Here is a 25,003-nt window from a genome sequence, read left to right on the forward strand (position 1 = left end):
TAAGAAAGCCTTTGATCTATATTTCATAGGTCAGTATTATTCATGTGAATATTCCTTTTCATGACTAGAAAATATAAGCTGCTTATATCTCCTGACTGAGGTCTCTGCCTCTCATCCTAGCTTGGTGTTCATAAAATTATATTTTAAAAGTACATCTGTTTTTTCATTAATACCACAGATTAAATAACAACATGAAGTCTTCTTGATCTTCCCTTTTAATATTGGAAATAGACACTTTCTTCTGGTTAGCAGGCAAAATGAAAACAAGATGTGATAGAGGAAAAAAAATGTATATAAGTGGACCAAGTGACTTCCTGCTGGGGAGGTGTTTGATGTAGTGGTGGGGTGGTGGGGTGCACAGAACCAAAATCATCAGCCCTACCCAAGCCTGACACTTCATAAAATGCTATCTGATGAAGACATCCTATTACCCTGGAATAAAATGTAACTGTTTGGAAAATGATAACGCATTGAACTCATATACCAATCACGAGAGAAAATTTGTCATAATTTTTTAACCAAGCAACTGGTGGGTGGGGGAATGTAGAGAAAGAGGGCAGAGAGAGAAAACAGGAGCTTGTCTGAAACAATTGAATACAATCTGAATACAATGTACACAATGTGGGTAAACTATGACATTAAAGAGCAGGGACAGCTGAGTCCTAGAAACTTAAGGTTGGTTAGGTAAAGCAGGTTTAGTCACATGGGCTGCATAAAGGTGTGAGAGTGTGTGTCTGCACACAATGTGTGGGGGGCAACGCCATGAAGTCAGAATGCAAAAAGGAGAAACCGTTGAAAATGGTTAGATGATCCCAGTCATACCTCCAACCCCGATCAAAAACACTGGAAATCTAATTCATAAATGGCATAGTTTGATAAAATGTCTGTGGAGAGATACTGACAATTGATAGAAACAAGAGTTTTGGTGATGGACTCAATACTGTTGAGTTTTTAAAAAATGCTGTTATTTTTTTAGATGCTGCTTTGAGAGAGCTGGGGCTTAGTTAGTAACCTTTCTGGTTCTTTGACATGCAGCATCCTGTTAATGGAAATGAATCTCACTAATAGTTGTATATACCCTTTACTTATAGATCAAGAAATTAAAATGACATGTAGTAGGGCAGGTAGTAGTCCAGAAAATTGTCTTTGGGTTGTCCCATGTTTCTGTATGTCATCTTAGCAGGATACTTTATTTCTAGATGACTGCTGTTTCACTCCGTGTGAAAAGGCACATACAAAGTTAGCAGCTAAAATATACAAATGGATAAAAAGCCAATAACCCTCTTGGTTTTTAAAAATTTCTTTGGCAATCATTTAAAAATAGTAAAATGAAGTTAATAGTTTTGCTTTTTAATGTTTCATTATTTTGTGAAAAATATATTCCATGAACATTGATTAATTGATTGATTTTTAAAGATTTATTTATTTGAGAGAGAGAGAGAGCTCAAGGACCTACATGCACCATGCATGTGTGAGTATGAGAAGGGGCAACAGGAGAGGGAGAGAGAGAATTCCAAGCAGACTCCCTGGGAGACCAATGTGGGGCTCAATCTCACTACCCTGAGCCCAAACCAAGAGTTGGACTCAACCAACTGAGGCACCCAGGCACCCTTCCATGAACATTTTATTTTATTTATTGGTTTGTTTGTTTATTTTTTTTTAAGATTTTATTTATTTATTTGACAGAGAGAGAGCACAAGCAGGGGGAGCTGCAGAGGGAGAGGGAGAAGCAGACTCCCCAGTGATCAGGGAGCCCAACATGGGGCTCGATCCCAGAACTCTGGGATCATGACCCAAGCTGAAGGCAGATACTTAACCGACTGAGCCTCTGAGGCACCCTTACCATGAACATTTTAAATCAAAATTTTATTAATGTGAGAAAGTATCTTATTTTTTTATTTTACTCTGGCTACTAGAATAGAAAACTTGCTGTAAAAGAAACAGAGTATTTAAGATTTACTTAACTACACATAGACTGTACATAAAAGTGTATAAAAGGCCATACAAAACTGTAAAATTTTTCACAAGCACCCTGCACACAAGCATGAGCAAGTGGAATAATTTCTTTTGGGGCAGGATTATTATAACATGACTTTGCTGATGCTGAGGTGTGTTAACACTCTTTGTGAAAAAGATAACCATCTTTTCTGTTCTGTGTGCTCTCTTCCTTCCTGACCCATCTTGAACCCTAGAGCTGATCATCTGAACTATACTCTCTCACCAAAAGATTTGATGTTTTTGATTTCTTGATTTCTTTCATTCTTGCATTTTGCAAAACCTGTTCAATCAAAACACAAACCTGTTTTGAAGTTACAATCTTACTTCACCAACACCCTGCTAGGGAAATGTACAAATCCTTCCCCCTTGGTATCACTATCTAATTCATGGTCTCCAAACTCCACTGTGTTCTTAGAGTAGATTCTGTGTCTTTCTCTTACTTGTCCTTTTTTCTTTTCTTCAACTCAAAACCTTCACCCCTCCTAAGTTCCCTTCTATTTGAGAAGTCTATTTTGTTTACCACTTCCTCCAGTAGAGTTAGAAACCAACAAACATGGTCACCCTCAAACTCTTACCACCTCTAGAAATATATTTTTAATAAAAGTATGCATACTTTTATAGATATTATTATTTAAATATTTCCATGTTTCTCCCTTTTCATTCTCACAAGTCTCCTGTTTTTCCATTCTTGTAGGATAACATGCCCTTTAATCTCTTTCTAATTTATTTCTCGACATGTACACTCATGCTTAAATTTCTTTCATTCCAAAATTTTGTCCTCCCTAAACCCACCCAATTCTGTATTCATCTGTAGATATTAAGTTCTCTTCTCCATCCTTACACAGATTTCTTAAAAGACTAATCTCTGCTTTTCATTCCTCATATCTCATTCTTTTCTTTTCTTTATTTTAAGATTTTATTTATTCATTTGAGAGAGAGTGTACACAAGTGGGGGGAGGGGCAGAGGGACAAGCAGACTCCCACTGAGTGCAGAGCCTGAAGCTGGCCCCTGAGATCATGACCCAAGCCGAAGTCATACACTCAACCAACTGAGCCACCCAGGCACCCTCATATCGCGTTCTTTTCAACTCATTCTTCAACTGACATTGTTCTCATTTAGGTCACAAATGATCTCTCAATTATTAACTCCAGTGCATGTTTTCCATTTTCTTTATCGGACCATTCTCCTACAATTGAAATTGTTGTTTGTTTCATGGAAACACTAGACTCTCCTGGATTCTAGGATACTACCCCCAACTGGTTTCTTTTGTGATCCTCCAACTTTTTGTGATTTCTTCTTTTCTCTGATATTTTCCCGAATGTTGATCTTCAAGGTTCATCTCTCAACTCAATGTTCTTCTTATCCCAGATAATCTCTCTTTATGCCATCACATCTCTCAAGTATTACTCATTTGTCCATGTTGCCAAACCTAAGATCATATATTTCCAATCATCTAACTAAAATATCCTCTGCTTACTTGAGAGATGCCTTAATTTTTTTATTTTTAAAAACCAAATTAATTTTCCCTTTCTCCAAAATAGATTGTCCTTTGATATTCTCTATGATAATTGTTGAGGTTCTCTTCTCCCAAGTCATTAAAACTGGGATATTGACCATCATTCTTGACTCCTCTATTTTCTGCACTTTTTATATTCCTATATTTATCAGTGATTACTACATTAACTAAATCTGGTTCTCAGCCTCAGTTGCTAATTAGGATCCCCTAGTGAACTTTAAAACTATCCTAGATCAATGAAAGCAGAATCTCTGGGAGGACAGCTTGGAAATTTGTTATTCTAATGGGCGGAGAGGATTGGAAACCATTTTTTTCCCAATATTTCTCAAATATCTCACTTTTTTCTTTTTACCTCCAGTACCACTGCTTCATTTTAGATCATCTTCATTGCTTATTGCATATGCCCTCCCTGGCCACCCTGCCTTCAGTTTTATCCTTCTGCAATCTATTATCAATCTGACCATCAGGATGAACACTCTGGAATATGAATGTTACAATGTCATATGCCTCACTTTTCTAATCCTGTGTACTCTCCCTGGCTTAAAACCCTTCAATGGTTCCTCATCAAAAAAGATAAAATCCAGGTCATTAATTGGGCACCTGAGGCCTCATTTTCATTTACTTGTCATTTGCCATTTTTTCCTTTGATTTACCTTTCTCTGCTTCCCACAAAATGGACCCACTTATTCCCTGCGCATACAAAGTTGTTTTTTTTCTTTTATGTCCTTGCTCATGAGGCCTCCTCTGACTGGTAATGACCTTTTGTGATTAACAGCTAATCCTGTTTATTTTATATGTTTCAGCTTTGTAATCACTTTTTCCAAGCTGAGTTAGGTGCCTTTCCTCAATTTCTCATAATGATCTCTGCCTCAAGAAATTACTGCTTTTACCACTTGAGTTTATAATGATCTTTGAATATGCCTGCTTTCTCTTTGAAAACAATGACTACTGCTTGATCATCTTTGTATTCCCTAGTGTCTAGCATAATGGTTGGCATATATTAGATGCTCAAAAATGTTTGTTGAATAAATGAGTAAATGAGCAGTTAGAAGTCATAGCTGATAAAGTGGGATGCCTAGTAGATATTTTGTCTCAAAACAATCAAGGGATATAAAATAGAATAGGATAACTTTTGTCTGTTGAGAATTGGGAACTTGGGAACCAGTAGAGACTTTCTGTAGACTTAGAATATATTAAATCTCTGTTGACATTATTAGAGCTACTCCTGGAGGTAATGTGCTTCTGATTTATACATTCATTTCAGAATTTTCTGGTTATAATTTGGCTTCTTGAGTAGAAAAATGAATACATGTCTGGTCTATATTAACACTGGTCTGATTAGCAATTATATTTCTCACACAATTACATTTTGTATACTACACATTAATCTCCTGAATTTGAGTTTATTACCTATATTTTTTAGAGTTCAATCACCATGGACAAATTTTCCACTTTCTAGATCTGCCAAACTGAGTGGTGTGATCAGTACCAAGATCCCCTTCAGCCTTAAAATTTTGAATTTATATATTTTGTTTAATTGAAAAATTAAAATAAAAATTCAATCTTGTATTAATGTGGTATAAATCAAAATGCACAGGGACTGTAGAGAAATTATTGTGACAAATTCTATCAAATTTTATATTCCTTACACATAGTCTTGAGGGAAAAGAAAATTACATTTTTCTGAATCAAGGCATGTTAGGGAAACATGGAAACTGTACTATGAAATATGAAGAATGCAATGGAGGTACGAGGGAATACAGAACTGAGGCAAAGTAGGAGGTTTATTCCAAGTTTTAAAGTAGCTATATTTAACACTTTAGTATAAATCCTTTTTATTACAAATAACAACTGTCAAATCATTTTCTGGAAAATAATTGAAATGATGGACCTGGGAATCAACTGTCTGGGAAAGAAAATCACAAAGAAGTGAAGTGATTTTGAAGGTTTTTTTTTCCCCCCCCCACATAAATAACTAATCTGATAAACACTTTAGAGTGGAAATGCATTAAGGCAGTTGCTTACTTGATTTTGCCCATTCTGTACCCTATGATATTGAATTGTTCAGGATCACTGAGCCCACATGCTGTAATGAGAATTATATATAATTTACTATACATATTTTCATATAATAAACTTTAAGCATATATTTATCTAGTAATAGCAGACACTAGTTTTTGCTAAGGAACTGATAAGTTATTATAATATAAATATTTATATATATTACATATTATGTATATATTACTATACATATATACTTATATGTTCTGGATTTCAACTGAGTATCCCAAATTTTCATTATCTCATACTACCAGCATTGGAAACTCTAGTTTTTGTTTCCAGAACTGATTTATTAATCATAAGTTAACTATTAGTGGTAGGAGTTGCCAGTTTCTTGCCAAACACCCATTCACCCCTTTCTCTTTAGAACCCAAACTCTAATTTTAGGCTGGTTATATTGCTTCCTAATATAAAAAGCACATTGTCTTCCAGATATTTATGCAGCTAAGCTTGGCCATTGGACTCAAATCTGTCCTTCAAAGAGAAATATTTGTGATTGACTGAGCTGGAAGTTCAATATAGCCTCTCACTTTCTTCTTAGCCTATAGTCTGAAAATTAGCGGTAGTAGCTGGAGCACTAACAGCCATCTTGGGTCCTGGGATGATACAGAAGATAGGAACTTGGATCCTTGAGAAAATTGTGGACCCACCATTCCTATCTGTAATTCCTAGCTTCAGACTTTTTCTGTGTGTGAGAGAAATAAAGTTTTATCTTCTTTGCCATTCATGTTTTTGTTGTTGCTGTCACTGTTAAGGAAGAATCCCAGTCAAGCCCAAACTTGTGCTCAAGAGGCTGGTTATGTCTGATGAAACCATACATCCACCACCTCTTATTGCCAGCTATTAGTATGTGTTGTTAAAGACAGATGGAAATATATTCCTTTTAACAAGGAATGACTTGTTAAACCCAAATATGACTAGGTAGTAATGCTCTTATTTCTATCTGTGAATTTGTGTCCATTCCAAATGAATCTCTGGAAGATTTGTTTTTTGTGTTGTGTCATTTTCTATTTTTATGTTAGGAGAGGCATTGAAAATCTGCCTTGTAGGAAATGTAACATCTTGCTTAGAATTGTGAATACAGTAGATTCTCCGTTGCACAGAAACAGGGACAGCCTTATATTTCCTATGTGATACCCTTAAACAGTCTATTCATTCATTCAACATTTTGTTTTTGAGTAACTATTATGGGTCAAGTAAATTATGGGAAGGCTTTGCTATTTAGTCAGCTCATGTCTATTATCACATGGGACACTGTGAATTTGTAGAAGTTAGAAAAAAAGAAAAGAAAAAGATTGAACTGAATGAAAAAAGTCTAAAAATTTGTCCCAAAGAGTTGTCTTATTTTAAATTTTTTTCCCTGTGTTCAAAGACAGGACTGTAATCTACATTTCCCCAGATGACACCAGCCTTTGAGTACAGATATTAATGTTAAATATTAATGCTCCAATTACAAGGGTTCATAGTTGCCATTACAAAATTTCTCAGTACTCCTGCCACAAAGTCTCCCAGTCTTTTTTGGAATCATAGGGGAAGGGTCTCCCATGTGCTGATGATCAACCTCTTCATATTATTCACCTACTGGCTGCTGAGGTGCTTGCAAGACTCTTAGCATTCTGCCTCAGGTCAGGGTCTTCCAGGAGAACACCCCTCTCCTGTGAAGATGCCATGTTCAAGTTCTCTCAGGTTACAAACCACCACACTGCCAAAGGATGCTGCATTCATGTTAAACTGCAAAGGGCTGGAAATTGACTTGTTCTGTGCAGAAATGAGAAAAGTTTTTCTCAAATCAGCTCTGCCACCTTGAAGTACTACCGTTTTTGCTCCTAAGTCTCCTAAGAACACATTTTGTGTGTGTGTGTGTGTGCTTGTATTTATAGTCCTTCAGTATGTGGTCCTTTCTTATACTCAGTCTCTTGTGTTTCCACTGGAGGCTCCTGGGGTATGAAGTTTTATCCCAACAGGTCTTTATTCTCCCATATACATCAGCTCATGCTAACAGCTTGCAGGAAGGGCTACTGCCCCATCAGTTAATCAGACATAACCAAACCCTGAATCCTAGTTTGGGTTCAAATGGGAACTCTGCTATGTCAGAACTTAACTTAGACTTTAGATGATTTTGATAAAGTTGAGAATAAAGCTGTAATTTCTTGATATTGTGTGTGTGTATTATATATGTGTGTACATATATACATACATGTATTACCATATCCCATAAAGCTTATAATTTGTATCAATACGGTATGCTTGAAACATAGGCAGTGCCATTTTCTCATTAAGTCATCTCTTTCAGTTGCAAAACTAATATGAGGAATGCCACATGCTATAACATGTATTTTACTTACTCTACATTTATCCAGATGTGAGTATGAGTAATGTACTTACAGTGTTCCCTTAAGCCACTATTTTCCTACATGCTAAAAAACCTTCTATACACAGTTTTTTTTTTTCTATACACAGTTTATACATTTTTTAATTTATTTAAAAGGTGACCTAATAGATTTTTCCCTTTTGCAGTCTCCCCTTAGTAAATGTATCTACTGTTACCATGAATAAAGGAGATACGAATGGGTGGAGGAGATATGGAGAGGTCAGCACTATTGTAGATAAACACAATGTGAAAACAAGGAACTACTCTTTAATTATTGGCATAGAAATAACGGCAAGAAACAAAATTACTTCCTGAACCACATTCTATCACCTGACTAGTTGCAAAGAGCTCGTTTTGCCTGTTTTAACCAAATGAAAATCTTAACCATCTGAATTTAGGGCTGTAGAGTAAATTATAACAACTCAGGATCCTTGACAGTAGTAATCACAGTACTAAAATGTTTATTTAGCTAGAAAGTGGTTAGAACCATTGAGAAATATTTTATCAGGTTAACAGATTAGAGAAAGAATAGAAATATATATATTTTTTAAAGGCACAAAATATCACAACATCTGAGAAGCCTAAGGTGTAAAGTGTATTCAGCACTACCAACTGTAATGGAAAGAAAATTCCAAAGCATGACAGTCCAGTGCAATTGTTAGTAGCACCTGTGGTAGGATTGAAGTTAAACAGAAAGAAATATAAGGCATTTGTTTAATCTATGATCTTGTAGAAAGAAGGGTCCCAACACAGTAGATTTTTCCTTTTAAGATTAGCCAGATGTGGTTCTTTCTAAGGGCATAGTGATGGAACCACAGAAGAGAGATCACAAATGATAGGACAGAATGGCAGATACAATAAAGTTATTTTTAAGACGGAGAGAAATCTATACAAACCTGACTCAAACAAAATACAAAAGCTGTTTCTTCTTCAGTCATTTATGCAGAAACTTGCACTAAATTAAAAGGTGTGATGCATATATTAGCAATTCCTATAGTCTGGTTCTTTTACTGCCCTGGCCTGTTTAGTAGAGACTATTTGGTCAGCACTGTCAATTATATGCTTTTTTCATCAGCCTGATGTTTGATCTGCACTCTGTCTAGAGCTAACAGTAAAAGAGCTACACTCAGAAATTTAGGAAGTTTTGGTTGGCAATCAGGTGTTAACCCTCGTTTACGCTATGCGAGGTTTATATTTCATCCTAGAAACTAGCTGGGTGACTGTTGCTCTTTTTTGACAGCCAGCAAGAAGCTATGCCTTAGACCAGCTTGGCTGCTGTCCTGGGTAGAAGAGTTTGGCAGCCCTAGGGAGATGAAATTCTTCAGCTTCGGACCCGCCCAGAGTACTCCCTCTCAGCGACTACTCTGTTGCTATGAAACAAAAGACTAGGAAGGTGAGCGAAGCAGGAAGTCCCGCCTTTTAGCCCCAGTTGGCTTTGGCTCGGGCTCCCAATGCTCACGCCCACCCGCCCACTCCTTATTGGTCAGTTCCCTAGTGCCTGGCATCCTTTCTTCCATTTCCTTTCCCTTTTCCACTTTCTTCCTGGGTGAGTCCCGTCCCCCCATTTCCCTCCCAGTCCCTTTCTATTTGGGACGTGCCGCGAGCGGGCCTTCCTTTGGGGCCATTGTGTACTGTGGGAGACGTGGACTGGGTGGTAGTGCGAGAAGGACGGCCGCCTCCCGCCCATTGGCGCCGCCCGCTGTCGGGCAGTGCAAGGGCGCGTGGGATTGGCCTAGCGGCGCGCGGCCCCGCCCCCGGCTCCGCCCCGCTCCTGGGTCTCTCTGTGTGTGTATCCTACAGGGGTGGGGTATCCAGCGAGTGGTCTCCACCTCCAGCTAGTGCTGCTGCGGCGTCCCGCGGCCTCCCCGAGAATCAGGCGGGAGGGGAGAGCGGGTGTGGATTGGTCTTGACGGTAATTGTTGCGTTTCCCCGTCTCGGTGGTCTGTGCTCTGGGTTGCTCCTTCCTCGGGAACGTGCTTTTACGGCGATCACACACTCCCTACCCCGGCTACCCACGCACCCTGGGCTCGTGCGTGTAAAGTAGGACCCGCGCACACTCGTGTCTCTGGACAGCTACAGCGCGGAAAGGCCGGGAGGGAAGGGGGCGCCGGGGAGGCTTGCCGCTTCTTTCCGGCCAGGGGGCCCTGGGGCAGTCAGCCGCGGGCCACGGAGGTACAGGGGACAGCCCTGGCTTCCAGCTGCTGTCGCCGCCGCCGGCACAGTTTGAAGAGGGGTATTTAAAGACCGGAACCCTGGCTGGGCCGGGGGAGGAGGGAGAGGGAGTGAAGGGAGACGGGCGGCTGGGATTGCAGACATCCCGGGTGTGTGTGTGTGGGGGGGTGCGTCCGCCCGGGAGCTGAATGCGGGGCGCCCAAGACCGATGGGTCTGCGGGCGCTGGAGGTGCGAGGGGATACTCTGGCCTTTCTGTGTCCACCTTCCTCCCCCAGCTGAGGTCCGAGAGTGGCAGGGGAGGGTCCTGAACAAGGAGGGGTCACAGACGTCCCGAAACAAAGCTTTGGACCCCCACTCCCCTTGAGTGAGACGAGAGGAAAGGAGCGAAATAAGTGAACTCTCTTCTCCTTTCTGTACCCGCTCTTGTCAGTTTCTCACCCCTCTTTTTTTAGTGGGTTATTTGTTGGTTTATTTGGCTCTTAACTTGGGGCTAACTCCTTACCACGTTGGTTTAAAGAACTGTGTGTTCGTGTGTCCGTGTTCCCGTATTCGTACTTGTTGGTTTTAGCCGGGAAAATCCGAGTCCTAAGCCATTGTTGACAACAGATATGTCCCTTGTGCTCCTGTAGAATAATCTTTACGTTTATATAACTCGGTGAAATCTAACAGAGTGAAAGTGAGGTTTTCAAGTGAGGCTCCCAAAATGTTTTCTGGGAGCTTTAGTTCTAGTGTACATTGAATTGAGATTAAGGCAGGGATGGGGAGAACATTGTGTTCTTATCTAGTTGGAGGAAACCTCTGTAAGTTGTTTGTTTTGTTTGTTTGTTTGTTTTGGTTATGAGTTGGGTATTAATCAAGGCTTTGCTACGTGAAATTCGAGAAGGATGTATCTTTAACTCTTAGTGCCCCAAAAGGTTACTGTTTGTTGTGTGTACAGATTGAGAGTGCAAATTCATTGCTATTGAGAAGTTGAATCTGGGAACCTGGGATTTTGTTCTCACTGATGGAGAATGTAGTGGGTACAAATTAACCTGTTCAGTTTTCTGCTGGATAAACATTTTCATGACCGACTAACTTTTTTTTTCTTAATCTGCCTTTCAAAGAACTAAGGTTCCAGATGGCAAATTCTATGAATGGCAGAAACCCTGGTGGTCGAGGAGGAAACCCCCGAAAAGGACGGATTTTGGGTATTATTGATGCTATTCAGGATGCAGTTGGACCTCCTAAGCAAGCAGCAGCGGATCGCAGGACTGTGGAGAAAACTTGGAAACTCATGGACAAAGTGGTAAGTTCTGTATGCTTGTGCCTCTGTGTAGCCTTATTTGCCCTGGATATGGTTTCCTCTTGTATGGTTTTATTTGTACCATCAACTAATATTATTGTTACCCTTAATTAATAATTATTGTTACGGCAACGGTCTTTTGACTTGGATTGACCATTTTCCTTGCATCCACTCCGTGTGTTTTAAAAAGTTGGATTCAGAGCAAAGACTTGTTTTTTTTACCTTTTGTCCTACTCTTCAAGGTTCAAAGTTCCTCTATATGACTCAGATATGCAAAGTTTTTACTGTTGGCTGCCCTTTGTTAGTACATGGCCATAGAATAGTTTGGAAGTGTTTGCTCTGTCTTATATGAGGTTGTGTTTCTGTTAAGTAACAAACGAGTGCAAACCAGTGTTTTAAGAAAACCCTCTGAGGGACCACTCATGACAACCACAATGCATGACACTGAGAATATTTACTAGAGGAAGAACCAGATTAGTCCTTAAGTGAGGAAGCAGTATTTGAGAGAGTTTCCATTTTCATCTGTGAGAATTCATCTTCATTAAGAAACTTTTCGTTGTTGCTGTTAATGGTAGAGTTACAGTTTCTTTTATCTATTCCATTTGAAACAGGAAACCTTTTCGACTGCACATTGTTTATTGTGAAAGGAAAATTTATGATGGAGGTGGTGGGGCTGAGAGTATCAGAAACCTCTGTGGTTTCTGCATGTTGCTTTCAGATGAATAATAATTTTACAAGAAGAAGTCAAGCTGGATGTCAGTACCCTGAGAAGTCTAGGCAACCTGAATATTTTACTGGAGTCTACTGAGAAACTAGCTTTCAGTGTCCTAGCTTACTAAGTAGGATTATGAAATAAATATGATTAAGATGTAGCTTGCTGCTGTGCAGAATTAATAGTTCTTGTTTTTGAAGCAGTAGTACTGTCCCCTGCATATTGGTAAATGTTTGTAGCAACATCTGGTTTCATTTCATAGATATTTGGGGCTAATTATGAATTTAGTTGATACAGGGCTCTTGATATTTTTGTGACTGCAGAAATGGAGGTTTAAAAAAATATCCTTTGTAGGGATGTGCTAAAGCCTCCATGAAATCATATAGTAGCAGTCGCCTTTAGTTTGGCCTGTAACTGTGTATGAATATTTGCCACAAAAAGCCACTGTCAGTGTGGTATTCACGGTATAGGAAGGTGATAAGATTTGCTTTATTTTCATTTATCTGTATATAAAGTACAGATGGATAGATGAATGATAGGCCTGCCATTCTAGGGCTGGTGATGCTAAATGCAGAGTCAGAAATTTTTGCCAGATAAATATCCTTAGTTTTGGGCTTCATTGTGACCTATTTAAGCTTCTGCCAGTTTATTCAAATTGTGATATTAAAATGCTCCAGACAGAATGATGTCATAGTGTCAGAACATTGCAACTTGCTGCTTGAGGTCAGGTTTGGATTTTAGCGTTGGACACTTAAGAATGAGGGGTATGCAGTGGGAAGAACTGCATATATTTGGCAGGCACAAAACTAACTGTCTTTACTTTTCTAAAGAAAATGCAACGTAAGGTCACTCTCATTGCCTAAATCATTAGTTGGGCAAAAGAGAAGGAATTCATGGTTTTTCCCCAGCTTACCTGTTATATGAGTGGGCAACACACGGGTCAGATTCTACCAAGGAGCTGCCGCTCCCTCCCTATCCCCTTATGTGAGAGGTCATAATTTGTATGTGAGTGAATGTTAGCACAGCAAATAAAAAAGACTGATATCAGGAAGTGGTGAGCTATAGTTAATATAAAGTCATTATTTTTCAAACATTAAAGAATATATTCATAATTTTGGTTTGTAACTGATTGTTAACATAAGTTTTATCCACTTATAATTATTTCACCATGGGTTATGGTAAAATAGATGGTTTTGTGATAGTTAAGCCTCTGCCATTGTTTATTTTATTAACCCTTTTGTGGGTTCGGGTTTAGCCTCTCCAGTTGAGAAACTTGACTCATAAGGAAAACTATTATTGAAAGTCTCTACTTAGTGGAATGTGGGTAACGGTGTTGGCAAAGGTGCATTGGTATGACTTTCCCTATTTGTCTTCATTATTTGTCAAGAATGAAAATGATTGTGTTCATTTAAGAATGCATCCAGGGGCTTTGTGGAGGGAAAGCACATAAATCGGTATAAAAGACTTCAGGATGTTTATCACTACTCTATCACACAGTAATAAAAAGGCATTGATAATTACTAACTGAAAATATAATTGTGTAATGCAGAAGCATCCCTCACATGTGTTTACCTTTTTTTTTCTTTGTTAGTGGTGAAGGAGGTGGTTCTCAACATTGTCCTGGTGATTACGTCAGGATATTTATTATGAGTCCAAAAGTTAATCCCTTGATGTATCACCTGTTTTATAAAATAACAGCAATAGCCTGAGTTTAGCTTGCGAATAACAGTAAATAGTAACTTTCAAGTCTAGCTGGTGGTTACCTGAAAGGCAGGGTTAGGTGTTTAGTTAGCATTTTTTTTCTTTAGGAAGCCTCTTCAACAAGGGCAGATCTTAGAAGGATAAATATGAAACAAACTTTAAGTTCAGTATGTTGCAGCTACCTACAAAGTAAAAGAACTTATTTTACAGGGGATATGAAGCAGTCTCAGACTATAGGAGAAATACCCAGTAAGTCCGTAGTTTTACCATTCCCTGGCCTCTAGAATTTAAAAAGTCAACTGAGACTCCAGTTCCAACTAATTGTTATGTTTTCAGAGGGCAGACTTCTGTACAAGATCACTGAGAGTAGGAGGGAGTTATTGCTCAGTTGTGTTTTTTTGGTGAGATGTTAAGTGTTCTGTAACCAAACGTCAGTTTACTGAGAAAAAGAATGGTAGCATATACCAAAGCATCCCATTGAGACATGTTTTCTGGCCTTAGCTCCATGTGTCAGTTTACGTCAATAGCTAAGCCCAAACTCTTCCGGTCCCTGGATGCCTGTTTGATGCAGTGACAGAACTATTACTCATGAATATATATATCCAGGTTCAAATATACCTGAAATATGGAGTCTGTTTCAAAACTATTACAGAGATGGGTTTCTTAAACACTTAATCAACATGTAATGAGGGCCTACTATGTTCCTACTAAGTGCTTGATACTAGGATACAAAGCTAGGTAAGATGTGTATAACTCTGCCTCTGACCTGTCAAGGAACTCAGACACCAACATCAGAGCCAGGCATATAAATGGTAATTTATTATTTATATTATATTTATTAGGTAATTGCCATATAGTATGGACAAGACTGTAATACAGACCTATGGGAAGTACAGTGGGAGCAAAGTGAAGAAGAACCTCCTTGTTTTTCTGGCTACTGTTCAGACAGTTGTCTGTCTGGATTCTGCTGCACACTACCTTTAGGAATAGCATTATTGTACTCTTGTTGGAAATGCTGAGGTGAGGGTAAGGAAATGATTACTATTCAGTATGGGAGGAATGATAATTTATTAATGTGAGGTTCCTGAGCATGGTTTTCACAAGCGTCTTAGCCAGGTGGTGGAAAATGGAAGAAACAGTTTTCAATCTAATAGATGCTAAATGTACTGAGCTTACATGGATGTTCAGGAAATTAGAAAAGAGTTAATTGATGCCAAAGAGCAAAGCAAGTTGAGTACCTGCCTATGTTTTGTCTTGCTGTCCTTGTCGTTTATTTGAAATTACATTACTGAAAGAGTTTTAAAAGCATTTAAAAAGTGATGATGCCAAATAGCCTTTTCCTGCCTTTTACCCTTAGTACATTCAGTACATTTGTCAAGCTTGGAGTGTAATTCATTCTCCATCTTTATAATTTTACTGCAACTATAATATATCTTAAAGGTTGTCAATCAAAGATGCTTGGAATACATGCAGCTACTTTAACAACTAATAGTCGGTATACTTTTCTAAGATGAATTCCTCATACCTCTGAAAAATATTATATGTGGGTTAAAACGTAGGTTTTGGATGCCTGTTGTTTGTGTTTTTTGGGTTTGAGATATCACCGTCCTTGGGCCCTTGGAATAGGGAATGTCATTTATTTGAATTATTCTTCATGTATTTCCTTTACTCCAGTGAAGTTCTTCCATGTTAGCAGAATCATGGGCACTATTAGACTTGGGTAGATGATAACACATTAAGTGTCTGAACATTTTTGTTTAATACTGAGATTTTGAACTTGTGCTTGGCTAAGTGAAGTGATCCCAAAGTGCTCCTTTCCACTTTTAGGGAAAACTTTTGGTAAAGTAAAAGATTTAAAGGAATCCTACCAAGTTACCTTGGTTTATCCTTGTGACATAGGACATTCATTTAACAGAAGGCTTAATCAGTTAGTCATCTTTTCAACTCTTATAAAATCTTTACAATTCAGATTATAAATCAGCTCTTCCTTTCTTCAAAGTTCCTCTACATGGTATCTGTTGATTTCACCATTCATTTATCAAATTCCATCTATGGAAAGACAGAGATTTATAAATACCCATTCCATTCTATGTAGTATAGTGTATTCTACATGCTCTAGAATGTAGTAAATGCTGTAATGGGGTGTAAATAAAGTGCTGTAACATAGGATATGGTGGGGGAGAATGTGCTTGCTGGGGGATGAAGAGTCGATAAGGAACACAGCATGGTAGAGGTGTTATCCAGCTACTCTTTCAAGGATGTTTTGGATTCCAGTGACGTGCAGAACACACCAGGCTGAAGGAATGTGGGTAAAGGGAGATTGTTGAGAAGGTAAGTTAGAGAAAGATGAAGAGGCTTTCTGCTCTTTCAAGGAGTCTGGACTTTATTCAGTGGAAGAGAATGTTAAAACCTAAAGCGGAATGTGAAAAACAGTTAAGGCTATGCTCTGGTAGATTACTCTCTTGACTCTACAAAAGATGGATTAAGAGAAAAACTTAAAAGTAGGAGTAGTGATCAAGAGGAATTAAAATGGACTGGGCAAGAAATAATGAAGGGCTGAGCTAGAGAATTGAGAGTTGATATAGCAAGTGTAGGTTCAAATGTGGGAGGCATTTTGGAGGTAAAATTTACAGGTCCTGGTGACCCTTAAGAGATAGAGGATGAAAGAGAAGGTGAAGTGAAAGTGACTCGAGGTTTTTAGCCTGAAGGCAGTGATGCTGTTAATGAGATAGGAACATAGTAAGAAAAAGAGGAAGCTTGGGAGCTGGGGCATAAGTTTGTTTTTGGCCATGTTGAGTTTGACATGCCAGAGTGAGATCCATTTTGAAGTCAGAAAGTTGAATGTGCAGTTAAAGAGAGAAGTTGAAACTGGAGACATATGTTTGGTAGATATGCCCACAGAGGTAGTATTTCAAGCTGTAGACCAGTAAGAGATTTGCAATGCAGAGTAGAAGATGAGAGTCAGAGAAAAAGTCAAGAGACTGGTGTTTTGTCTGTGTGTGGGGTTGTACTTAGATGGCGGTGAAGGAGAGAGAATCCTGCAAAAAACAGTGATGAGAGAGGTAGGAAAAGAATTAGGGCAGGTTGATTTCTTGGGTAGAGACAGCTTCAATTAAGGAGATAGTTTCCAATTCTGAGAAAACCAAATTCAAGTCCACATGGAGAAAACCAAGCAGGATGAAAATTTAAGAAGTCACTGAGTTTCTTGAGTAGAGGCCATTGTTGACCTTTCAGAGTAGTTTCATTTAGGTAATAGGGCTAGATTAGAAAGAATGTGTGGATAACCTAACAGTTGTTCTCTAAGTGTGACAACTGGTGAAAAGGAAGAAAGTTCTGATAGATAGCTTGAGGGTTTGAGCAGAGCATAACTTTGTGTGTGCGTGGTGTGAAAGGAGAGGTTCATAGATTGAGGAGAAGGGATGCAGGTGGGGAGTGATTTAAAATGTAAAGGAAGAAGAAATAATAAAGTATCATCCTGGATTACAATGTGGGAGGGAAAGGCTAAGAACAAGAAGAGTAAACCTTGGTAGATAACTTCTACTTAGATAAGAGGGAAGTAAGGAAATATACAGAGTTTTGAGAGAATTTGTAAATTTTATGTTGGGTTGTCAGGAAGTGATTTAAGGAATAACATTTGTAATGTTTAAACCACATTTTAAAATTGTATAGAATAAAAATAGACTATTTTAATCAGTCTTCTAGCAGTTAAGTGGGTAAATAAGTAAAACATTGAGATGGAAATAAGTCCTTATCCTGTATATTAATTAAGATCATTTAAGAAACATGCTGTGACTTAAATGGTGCCACAATACTATTTATATCCACTCTGCTTGGGCATATGGGTAAATTGTTGTTGTTGTTGTTTTTGTTTGTTAGTATTTGTAAATTGCTGATATTTTCCTAGTAATGAAGCATTTTGAAAATAACTGACCAAATTTTTAGCTCTTTAACATACTAATATTTAAATAATTGTTAAGCTCACTCATGCTATCTTCCAATAGTAATAACAAAAATAGTTATTAAAGTAAATGTTCTACCTGTTCAGATACTGCATCAGCTGAGTACTGCTGATACATTAATTCCCTATCAGGAGGACCGAGCTGGGCTTATTACTGTTTGCTGCTTTCCTGCACAAAACACTCCAGACTTTTACAGAGTTTCAGGTAGTGTGAAGAACTTTAGGAGCTGAAAGAACTCTTAAGGATGCTCAACAGAGCGCCAGTGCCCTTGGTCTAATTCTCATATGTTGGCAATATCTGCAGAGTGGTATAATATAAAATATGGGAGGGAGAGAGGTACCAAGAAGTACTGAGTACCAACTATGTGCTAGGTACTGCGAAGAGCACTTTACATTTCCTCTTCAAAGAATCATAACATCCTCAGAGTTTTCTAGAAGAAACTGGCCCAAAGTAGTAAAGCTAATAAATGGTAGCACGAGATCCTAGGTTTGATGATTCTAGCGTCTGTGTTCATAGTATGAAGATTCAAGCACAGCATTATTCCATGGAATACATGATTCTTCCCCCTTCCATGAGAAGGGAATCAAAAGACTATTTACCCCCTAATATTTGATATAATCAAATTCTTCTCTAAACTTTGTACTCACATATAGATTTATTCACTATAGGTATGGTTATCCTATTTGTAATATTATCTTCTTCTGAGAAGTTCTTTCTTTGTTCCTTTCCTCCTTCTACACCTTCTTTCCTCCATCAAGTATTTATTGTGCATCCACTGTATGCAAGATTCTACGTTAGGTGAAGGAAACAGACAAGTAAGAGATATGCCTCCACCTTTAAGGAAGACCAGTTTTCATTTGGAAGGAAGATAGTGAACAAATGATTTTGTCTGTGTGTGGGGGTAAAATGTACAGGTCCTGGTGACCCTTTTCACGTACATTAAAATATATTTGACCATATCAAAGCAAAGGCACAAATATAAACACAGGATTTGCTAGTGCTATAACAATTTCCAATTGATATTTTAATTACAGCTAATCAATTATTTAATGATGCTTATATTTAAAGAAAGCTTTTAAAGAAAGCTTCATTGAAAACCATAAATGATTTGGTAGTTGCCCCCAAATCCTACCTTAATTAATATACTAGATTCATAACCAGTTTTATATGCTAACCTTCTAGTTTTCCCCAATTAATATTTTATGTAGAGTTTTGATTATTTTTATACTCTTTACATTTTATACTGTATACATATATGTATATACTTTTATGTACTTAGGATGATTTGCTAAATTAAAGTGGGAAGAACTCAAAGAACTCATGGATGCTTTTTATCATAATAATATAGTTCTGTGTAATTGCATTAAGGAACCTCTTAAAACATTTACGTGAGGAGCACAGACAAGGGATTCTTTCAAGCTTTTCCTACTGTTGTTAAAAATGGGGTATTTCACTTCGTGGGTACATTGCTTGGTTTAATATAACTGAAGCCTCCATGAAGTGAGGTGTGCTTTATAATGAAAGTCTGTTATAGTCTAGGCACAATTCCTTACTGTTGAAGTTTCCATTTGCTTCAGTAGAATTTCTTTCATATATTTCAGGGGCTGGGGTGAACCTAGGAAATATGTTAGCTGACCTAATACCTTTTTGTTAACTTTTGACTGCAAGTTTTAATTAAGGCACAGTGGGGAAAATCTTTAAATACAGGAGTATTCCAAGAATAATTAATGGCTTTGGAAATTGTTATAGCACTAGCAAATCCTGTGTTTGTATTTGTGCCTTTGCTTTGATATGGTCAAATATATTTTAATGTATGTGAATATACAGGATATGTAGTATATATATAGATTAGATACATATTTTTAGGTATGTGAAACGATGCAGACATACATAGAGAGGCCCCCTTAAAAATCTCTAAATACATGTACACAAATACAACAGGCAGTTGCGTAGGGTTATGAAGGGAGTGCCTGACTTTGAACTCTCAACATTAGGGTTTTGAGCAGTAAACTCAGCTATGTTCCATTTCTTTGTTTTAGTATTGTTCAGTCAAAAGGAAGGAATTGGTCATTGTGATTTCCAAGGTTCTCTTTAGCTCTAAAATCCTTTGACTCAATGACTATAATGGAATTTGTAGCCTAACTCAATACTAAGTGTTTTGCCTTTTAGTTCAAGAGCAAAGAGTAACATTGCTAATGAACCAATCCTTTTATGCACTAGTTGATGCCCTAAAAAGATCAGTATTGTATAATATGACTATAGATTTGTTCTTTTTAAAGCTTTTCTGTGTTGGGAATAGGGAGCAACTTAGATATTTCTAGAAGACATATAAGTCATTTGAATCTGAACTTGAACTTTGTGGTGAGCTTGATTTTTCTCCTTAACATACTGTTTTTAGAAAAGCAGTTTTTCTTTCTCTGGCTTTCGCAGTTCCTTGCACATAATGGGCACTCAGTAAATATTTATTGAATTGAATTTGACCTGCGTAGAAGTCATAGTCCTGGTGTAGGGTGATTGGTTTTTGGCAGGAGCTGTCATAAATCACAGAGCTTAATACTAATCCAACTGATGGACTGTACACTCAGCAGCATATCATAGTTCGCAATGTATGTTACACTTTCCTAAATGCAAATTTAGAAAACTGCATGGCCCACCGGAGCCCTGATGAAGGGAATCTAGCCTATTTTAAATCTACCTGTGCCATTCACCCACAGGCTCCCTAAGCCTTCACCTCTTAGAATGACTGCATCGACTCCTCTTTCTTTCTGCTCTACTCTCTGGTGCCTCTCAAGCCTTTGTGTACGCTTTTGCCTGGAATATTCCTTTTGCAAATGTAGGTATGCCTTTCTTGATACTCTCATGTCGAGATGTGAGTGAGCTGCTGCTTTTCTCCTCCAGCACTTTGTACTCTCCTCCATTAAAGCCCTTAACGTCTCCTGTAATTCTTTTTTAAGCCATCCCTCTTTTTCACTGGAAAACTCCTTGAGGACAGGTCTGTGATGTATTTCATTTTGCATTCCCTAGGGCCTGAAACAATGCCTGACACATAAACGTTTGTAGAATTAACAAATGGGTCCTGAAGTTCATGGAAATTTGCAAATGGTGTAAAAATAAAAATGTAAATGAGGTCAGCTAGGGATCATTAATTATATGCCTAATTCTAATTAAATTGTGATATAGTTAAAAAGAAGATCAGCCTGAGATTCAGAAGATGTAGGCTCTTGTGTTGGATTAATGATTTTTTAATAGTCCCTTAATCTTTGTAGTTCTTCGTTTCTTTATCTGAAAATGAATGGATTGGACAGGATCTTTCCGAAGATCCCTTAGAGCAAGAATTGCATTGCTCCTAAGTTAATTATAGAGAACTAGGTCTCTTCTGCCAGACTCCTTGAGGCAGGAAGTATGTTCTAGTCATCTATAATTTCCTGGCAGTAAGCTCAGTACCTGGTATATAGTAGTTATGCAAACAACTGTACTGAATAAAGCAATAAATTCCCAGATAGAATTAAAATTTAAATAAAGCAAATGAGAAAAAGGTCAGGAAGAGAATAGTAAATTAACAATCTGTAACACTTAAAATAATCTGTTAAAGAACATTTACTTGGAATGTCTGAAGAAAATACCTGAGAGAATTTTTTTTTTATCAGTTAAATGTTCACCAGTAGACAAAATTAATTTGAAACTGCCTAGTTCCCTAACTACAAGTTAATAATTTATCAATCTGTGACACGCTGTACCAAGTTTTATGTTGCTGAGATTAAACTGTGCCTGCCGTAGGATGTGGCTGGCAATATTTTTGAAATTTGTATATACTTGTGATACTATCTTATATAGTTTTAAGAATTGAAAAACTATATCTTGTTTGGATTTGTCAAATCATTGACATATTTGGGACTTCATCAGTCTTTACGGCGGAATGAGCTTCTCTGATTATATCGAAGTCACAAAAGTAGAAAGAGGGTGAAAAGCTTTGTTAACCCCTTTAACTATACTTTTCTCATGATTTGACATTATTTAATAAATTATATGGCATCTTACCTTTCCAAGAAATTTAGGGTATCAAAATAATATTCTTATATTTAATCTTTGCTTGTGCCTTTGGGTTATTGATTTGAATACTAGTATATTCAATCATGAAAATAAGCAAGTAATATAGTCATATGATTTAGGTATATATATATGTATAACATGTATGAACATGAAGTATTCTAACCATCTATACATCCATTTGTTATGTCTATACTATATGCTAGATACTTCTACATTGTATACAACAGCAAGGAGGAAGATATGATAATGCCCTCCGTTAATGTGTGAAATGGTTGTCTTAAATTAAGGGCTGATGCTTGATAGTTTGAGCCAGATTTTTCTTCCCACAAAAAAAAAAAATAATAATCATATAGTTATTTCTTAAAGCAAGTGTGAAAGTTAGTGTGAATACTTTTTCATTTGTTATTTCCTGTTTTCTATTTGGCCCAGGCACTTCTGTGAGTACTCAGGGGTGAATCCATGTTCTGTAGAACCTGAAATTTGGAGGGGGTCCTTTTAAAGAAAAATAATACAAAAGTACAAATACAAAATTGGGTATGAAAGTGAATTTTTTTAGATTGATAAATAAGACACAAGTTATACATTTTTAAAACATTAATAAATCCACAAACATCAGAGAAATAATCTCGACGCTGTACACTTTAAACATTTTTTTTTTTTAAAGATTTTATTTATTTATTTGAGAGAGAGAATGAGATAGAGAGAGAGCATGAGACGGGGGAGGGTCAGAGGGAGAAGCAGACTCCCTGCTGAGCAGGGAGCCCGATGCGGGACTCGATCCTGGGACTCCAGGATCATGACCTGAGCCGAAGGCAGTCGCTTAACCAACTGAGCCACCCAGGCGCCCCTCGACGCTGTACGCTTTATACTTTGATTCTCTTCCATTGCCCATGTGTATTTCTGGTCCTGGGTACCGCTGGACACATATAAATGACCAAATCTGACTTGGATCTTCCTGTACCTATGCTGTGGTTAAGTGTGATGGAAGGGAAGTCCTCCTGGAAAAAGGCAGAAACCTTAACCAATTGTGTTTAGAATATCTTGCTCTTGGGGCACCTGGGTGGCTCAGTCCTTAAGCGTCTGCCTTCGGCTCAGGTCATGATCCCAGGGTCCTGGGATCGAGCCCTGCATCGGGCTCCCTGCTCCGCGGGAAGTCTGCTTCTCCCTCTCCCACTTCCCCTGCTTGTGTTCCCTCTCTCGCTGTCTCTCTCTCTGTCAAATAAATAAATAAATAAATAAAATCTTAAAAAAAAAGAATATCTTGCTCTTGAAAGTGTTACAAAGAATACGTAATGAAGGACTCAGAAGAGGGCTAGCTCTTTGAGGGCCCCTCAAGCCTGTGCTTCGCTGGCTTCTCAGGAAGGCTGCCTTTATGCAGGAGAGTGTGCAGCTTTGCACTGCATACGCTCCTGTCATTTAAAAATTGTTTAATTGGGTGGTTCCTTACACGCTGGTTCAAGGGCTAGGAATAAGACGGGTTAACTTACCCTTTGCAGAAGTAATTTTCAGTTCTGCAGGCAACCCAAATGCCCCGGTGGTTGGGTGGCACCTGATGGAATTAACTGAACCATTATGTAGCACATGTTTATAGGCATGGGATATAATGTGGAGGGGTGGGGTGGAAAAGACTCGTTCGGGCCTGACACCTGCTTACTACTTAATAACTCAGCTATTAACATTGCACCTCTTTGTTTTTGTCTCCTCGGGGTTCAGGAACAATAGACCAAAACATTAATTGAAATCTATGAAAGAACGTTAGCTGGGAGTTCAGTGTAGTAAGATAATATCTAAGTGTGAGACATTGGTTGCCAGCAGAAGAGGCCCATTTCCTAATTTTTATTTTAACAAAAGAGACTATTAGTGGTATACAATACTTAGCACACTGGGGTTCTACGAAGCCATGAACAACGGGATACTGTAGAAGAGAGAATGAAAACTTTAGAGGGGAAAAGTAAAGGTGTGACATGGAAAAAAATGAATGGGGAGAGAGGAAAATTGGATTCAATTGTATCAAGACGGATGCAGATATTTACCAATTCTTTGTAGATTGGAAATAATAGTTTTTTTTTTTTTTAAAGATTTTATTTATTTATCTGATAGAGAGAGCGAGAGAGGGAACACAAGCAGGAGGAGTGGGAGAGGGAGAAGCAGACTTCCCGCCGAGCAGGGAGCCAGCCCGATGCGGGGCTCGATCCCAGCACCCTGGGATCATGACCTGAGCCGAAGGCAGACGCTTAACGACTGAGCCACCCAGGCGCCCCGGAAATAATAGTTTTAAGATCAAAATTTATATTGTGGAAAATGAAGAAATAGTATAGTTTGATAAATTTCTTAACTTGTTTTCTGTGAAAGACATTATTGTGGTTCCTATGAAAATGTTTTATTTTTGCCTCTTTTTTAGGTCAGACTGTGCCAAAATCCCAAGCTTCAGTTGAAAAATAGCCCACCATATATACTTGATATTTTACCTGATACATATCAGCATTTGCGACTTATATTGAGTAAATATGATGACAACCAGAAACTTGCCCAACTCAGTGAGAATGAATATTTTAAAATCTACATCGATAGTCTGATGAAAAAGTCAAAGCGGGCAATAAGACTCTTTAAAGAAGGCAAGGAGAGGATGTATGAAGAGCAGTCACAGGACAGGTAAGAATGTTTCCGCTTTTATTGTTTTCGATGGTAAAGTCATAATTTCCATGGCTTTTTGCATCACAGCATTAATGTCACCATGTTTTTGTTTCAGAAGAAATATTGCATTTGTAGATTTGCTTTTCACATTACTTAAACCTTATAGTTTTACTTAAATTTCTTTGTGATAATAGCTACTTCGAGACCCTGGTTTTTTTTAGACTTTAGTTTTTAGAGCAGTTTTAAGTTTACAGAAAACTTACTCCAAAGTACAGAGTTCCCATCTACCTTCCTGTTATTAATATCTTGCATAGTGTGATACATTGATAAACCAATATTGATATAGTATTATTAACTAAAGCTCAGAGTTTATATTAGGATTCATTCTTTGTGTTGCACAGTTCTGTGGGTTTTAACAAATATATAACATCATGTATCTACCATTACAGTATCATATAGAATAATTTCACTGCCTTAGAAATATCCTGTGCTCTGCCTATTCATTGCCCCTCTGGTCCCCCAGCCCCATCCTACCCTCCTGAATC

General features: G+C 38.0%; 1 protein-coding gene across 2 annotated transcripts in view; it reads left to right on the forward strand.

The window, feature by feature from the left end:
* The first annotated feature begins 9,700 nt into the window (after positions 1-9,700).
* CBLB (Cbl proto-oncogene B) overlaps positions 9,701-25,003 on the forward strand; it is a 222,024-nt gene continuing 206,721 nt past the window's right edge. The window contains exons 1-3 of one of the 2 annotated variants that reach the window (XM_081797463.1): positions 9,701-9,859; positions 11,224-11,405; positions 24,226-24,476. In XM_081797463.1, coding sequence (XP_081653589.1) covers positions 11,238-11,405; positions 24,226-24,476 — 419 coding nt within the window. In that variant the 5' untranslated portion in view covers positions 9,701-9,859; positions 11,224-11,237. Of the gene's footprint in view, positions 9,860-10,084; positions 10,181-11,223; positions 11,406-24,225; positions 24,477-25,003 lie in introns of those variants that run through there. The other variant, XM_081797473.1, reaches the window with a different exon arrangement.

The sequence above is a fragment of the Leptonychotes weddellii genome, chromosome 1, assembly GCF_054177405.1.
Source record: "Leptonychotes weddellii isolate Sample4059 chromosome 1, ASM5417740v2, whole genome shotgun sequence".
In the NCBI taxonomy this organism is placed as follows: Eukaryota; Metazoa; Chordata; class Mammalia; order Carnivora; family Phocidae; genus Leptonychotes; species Leptonychotes weddellii.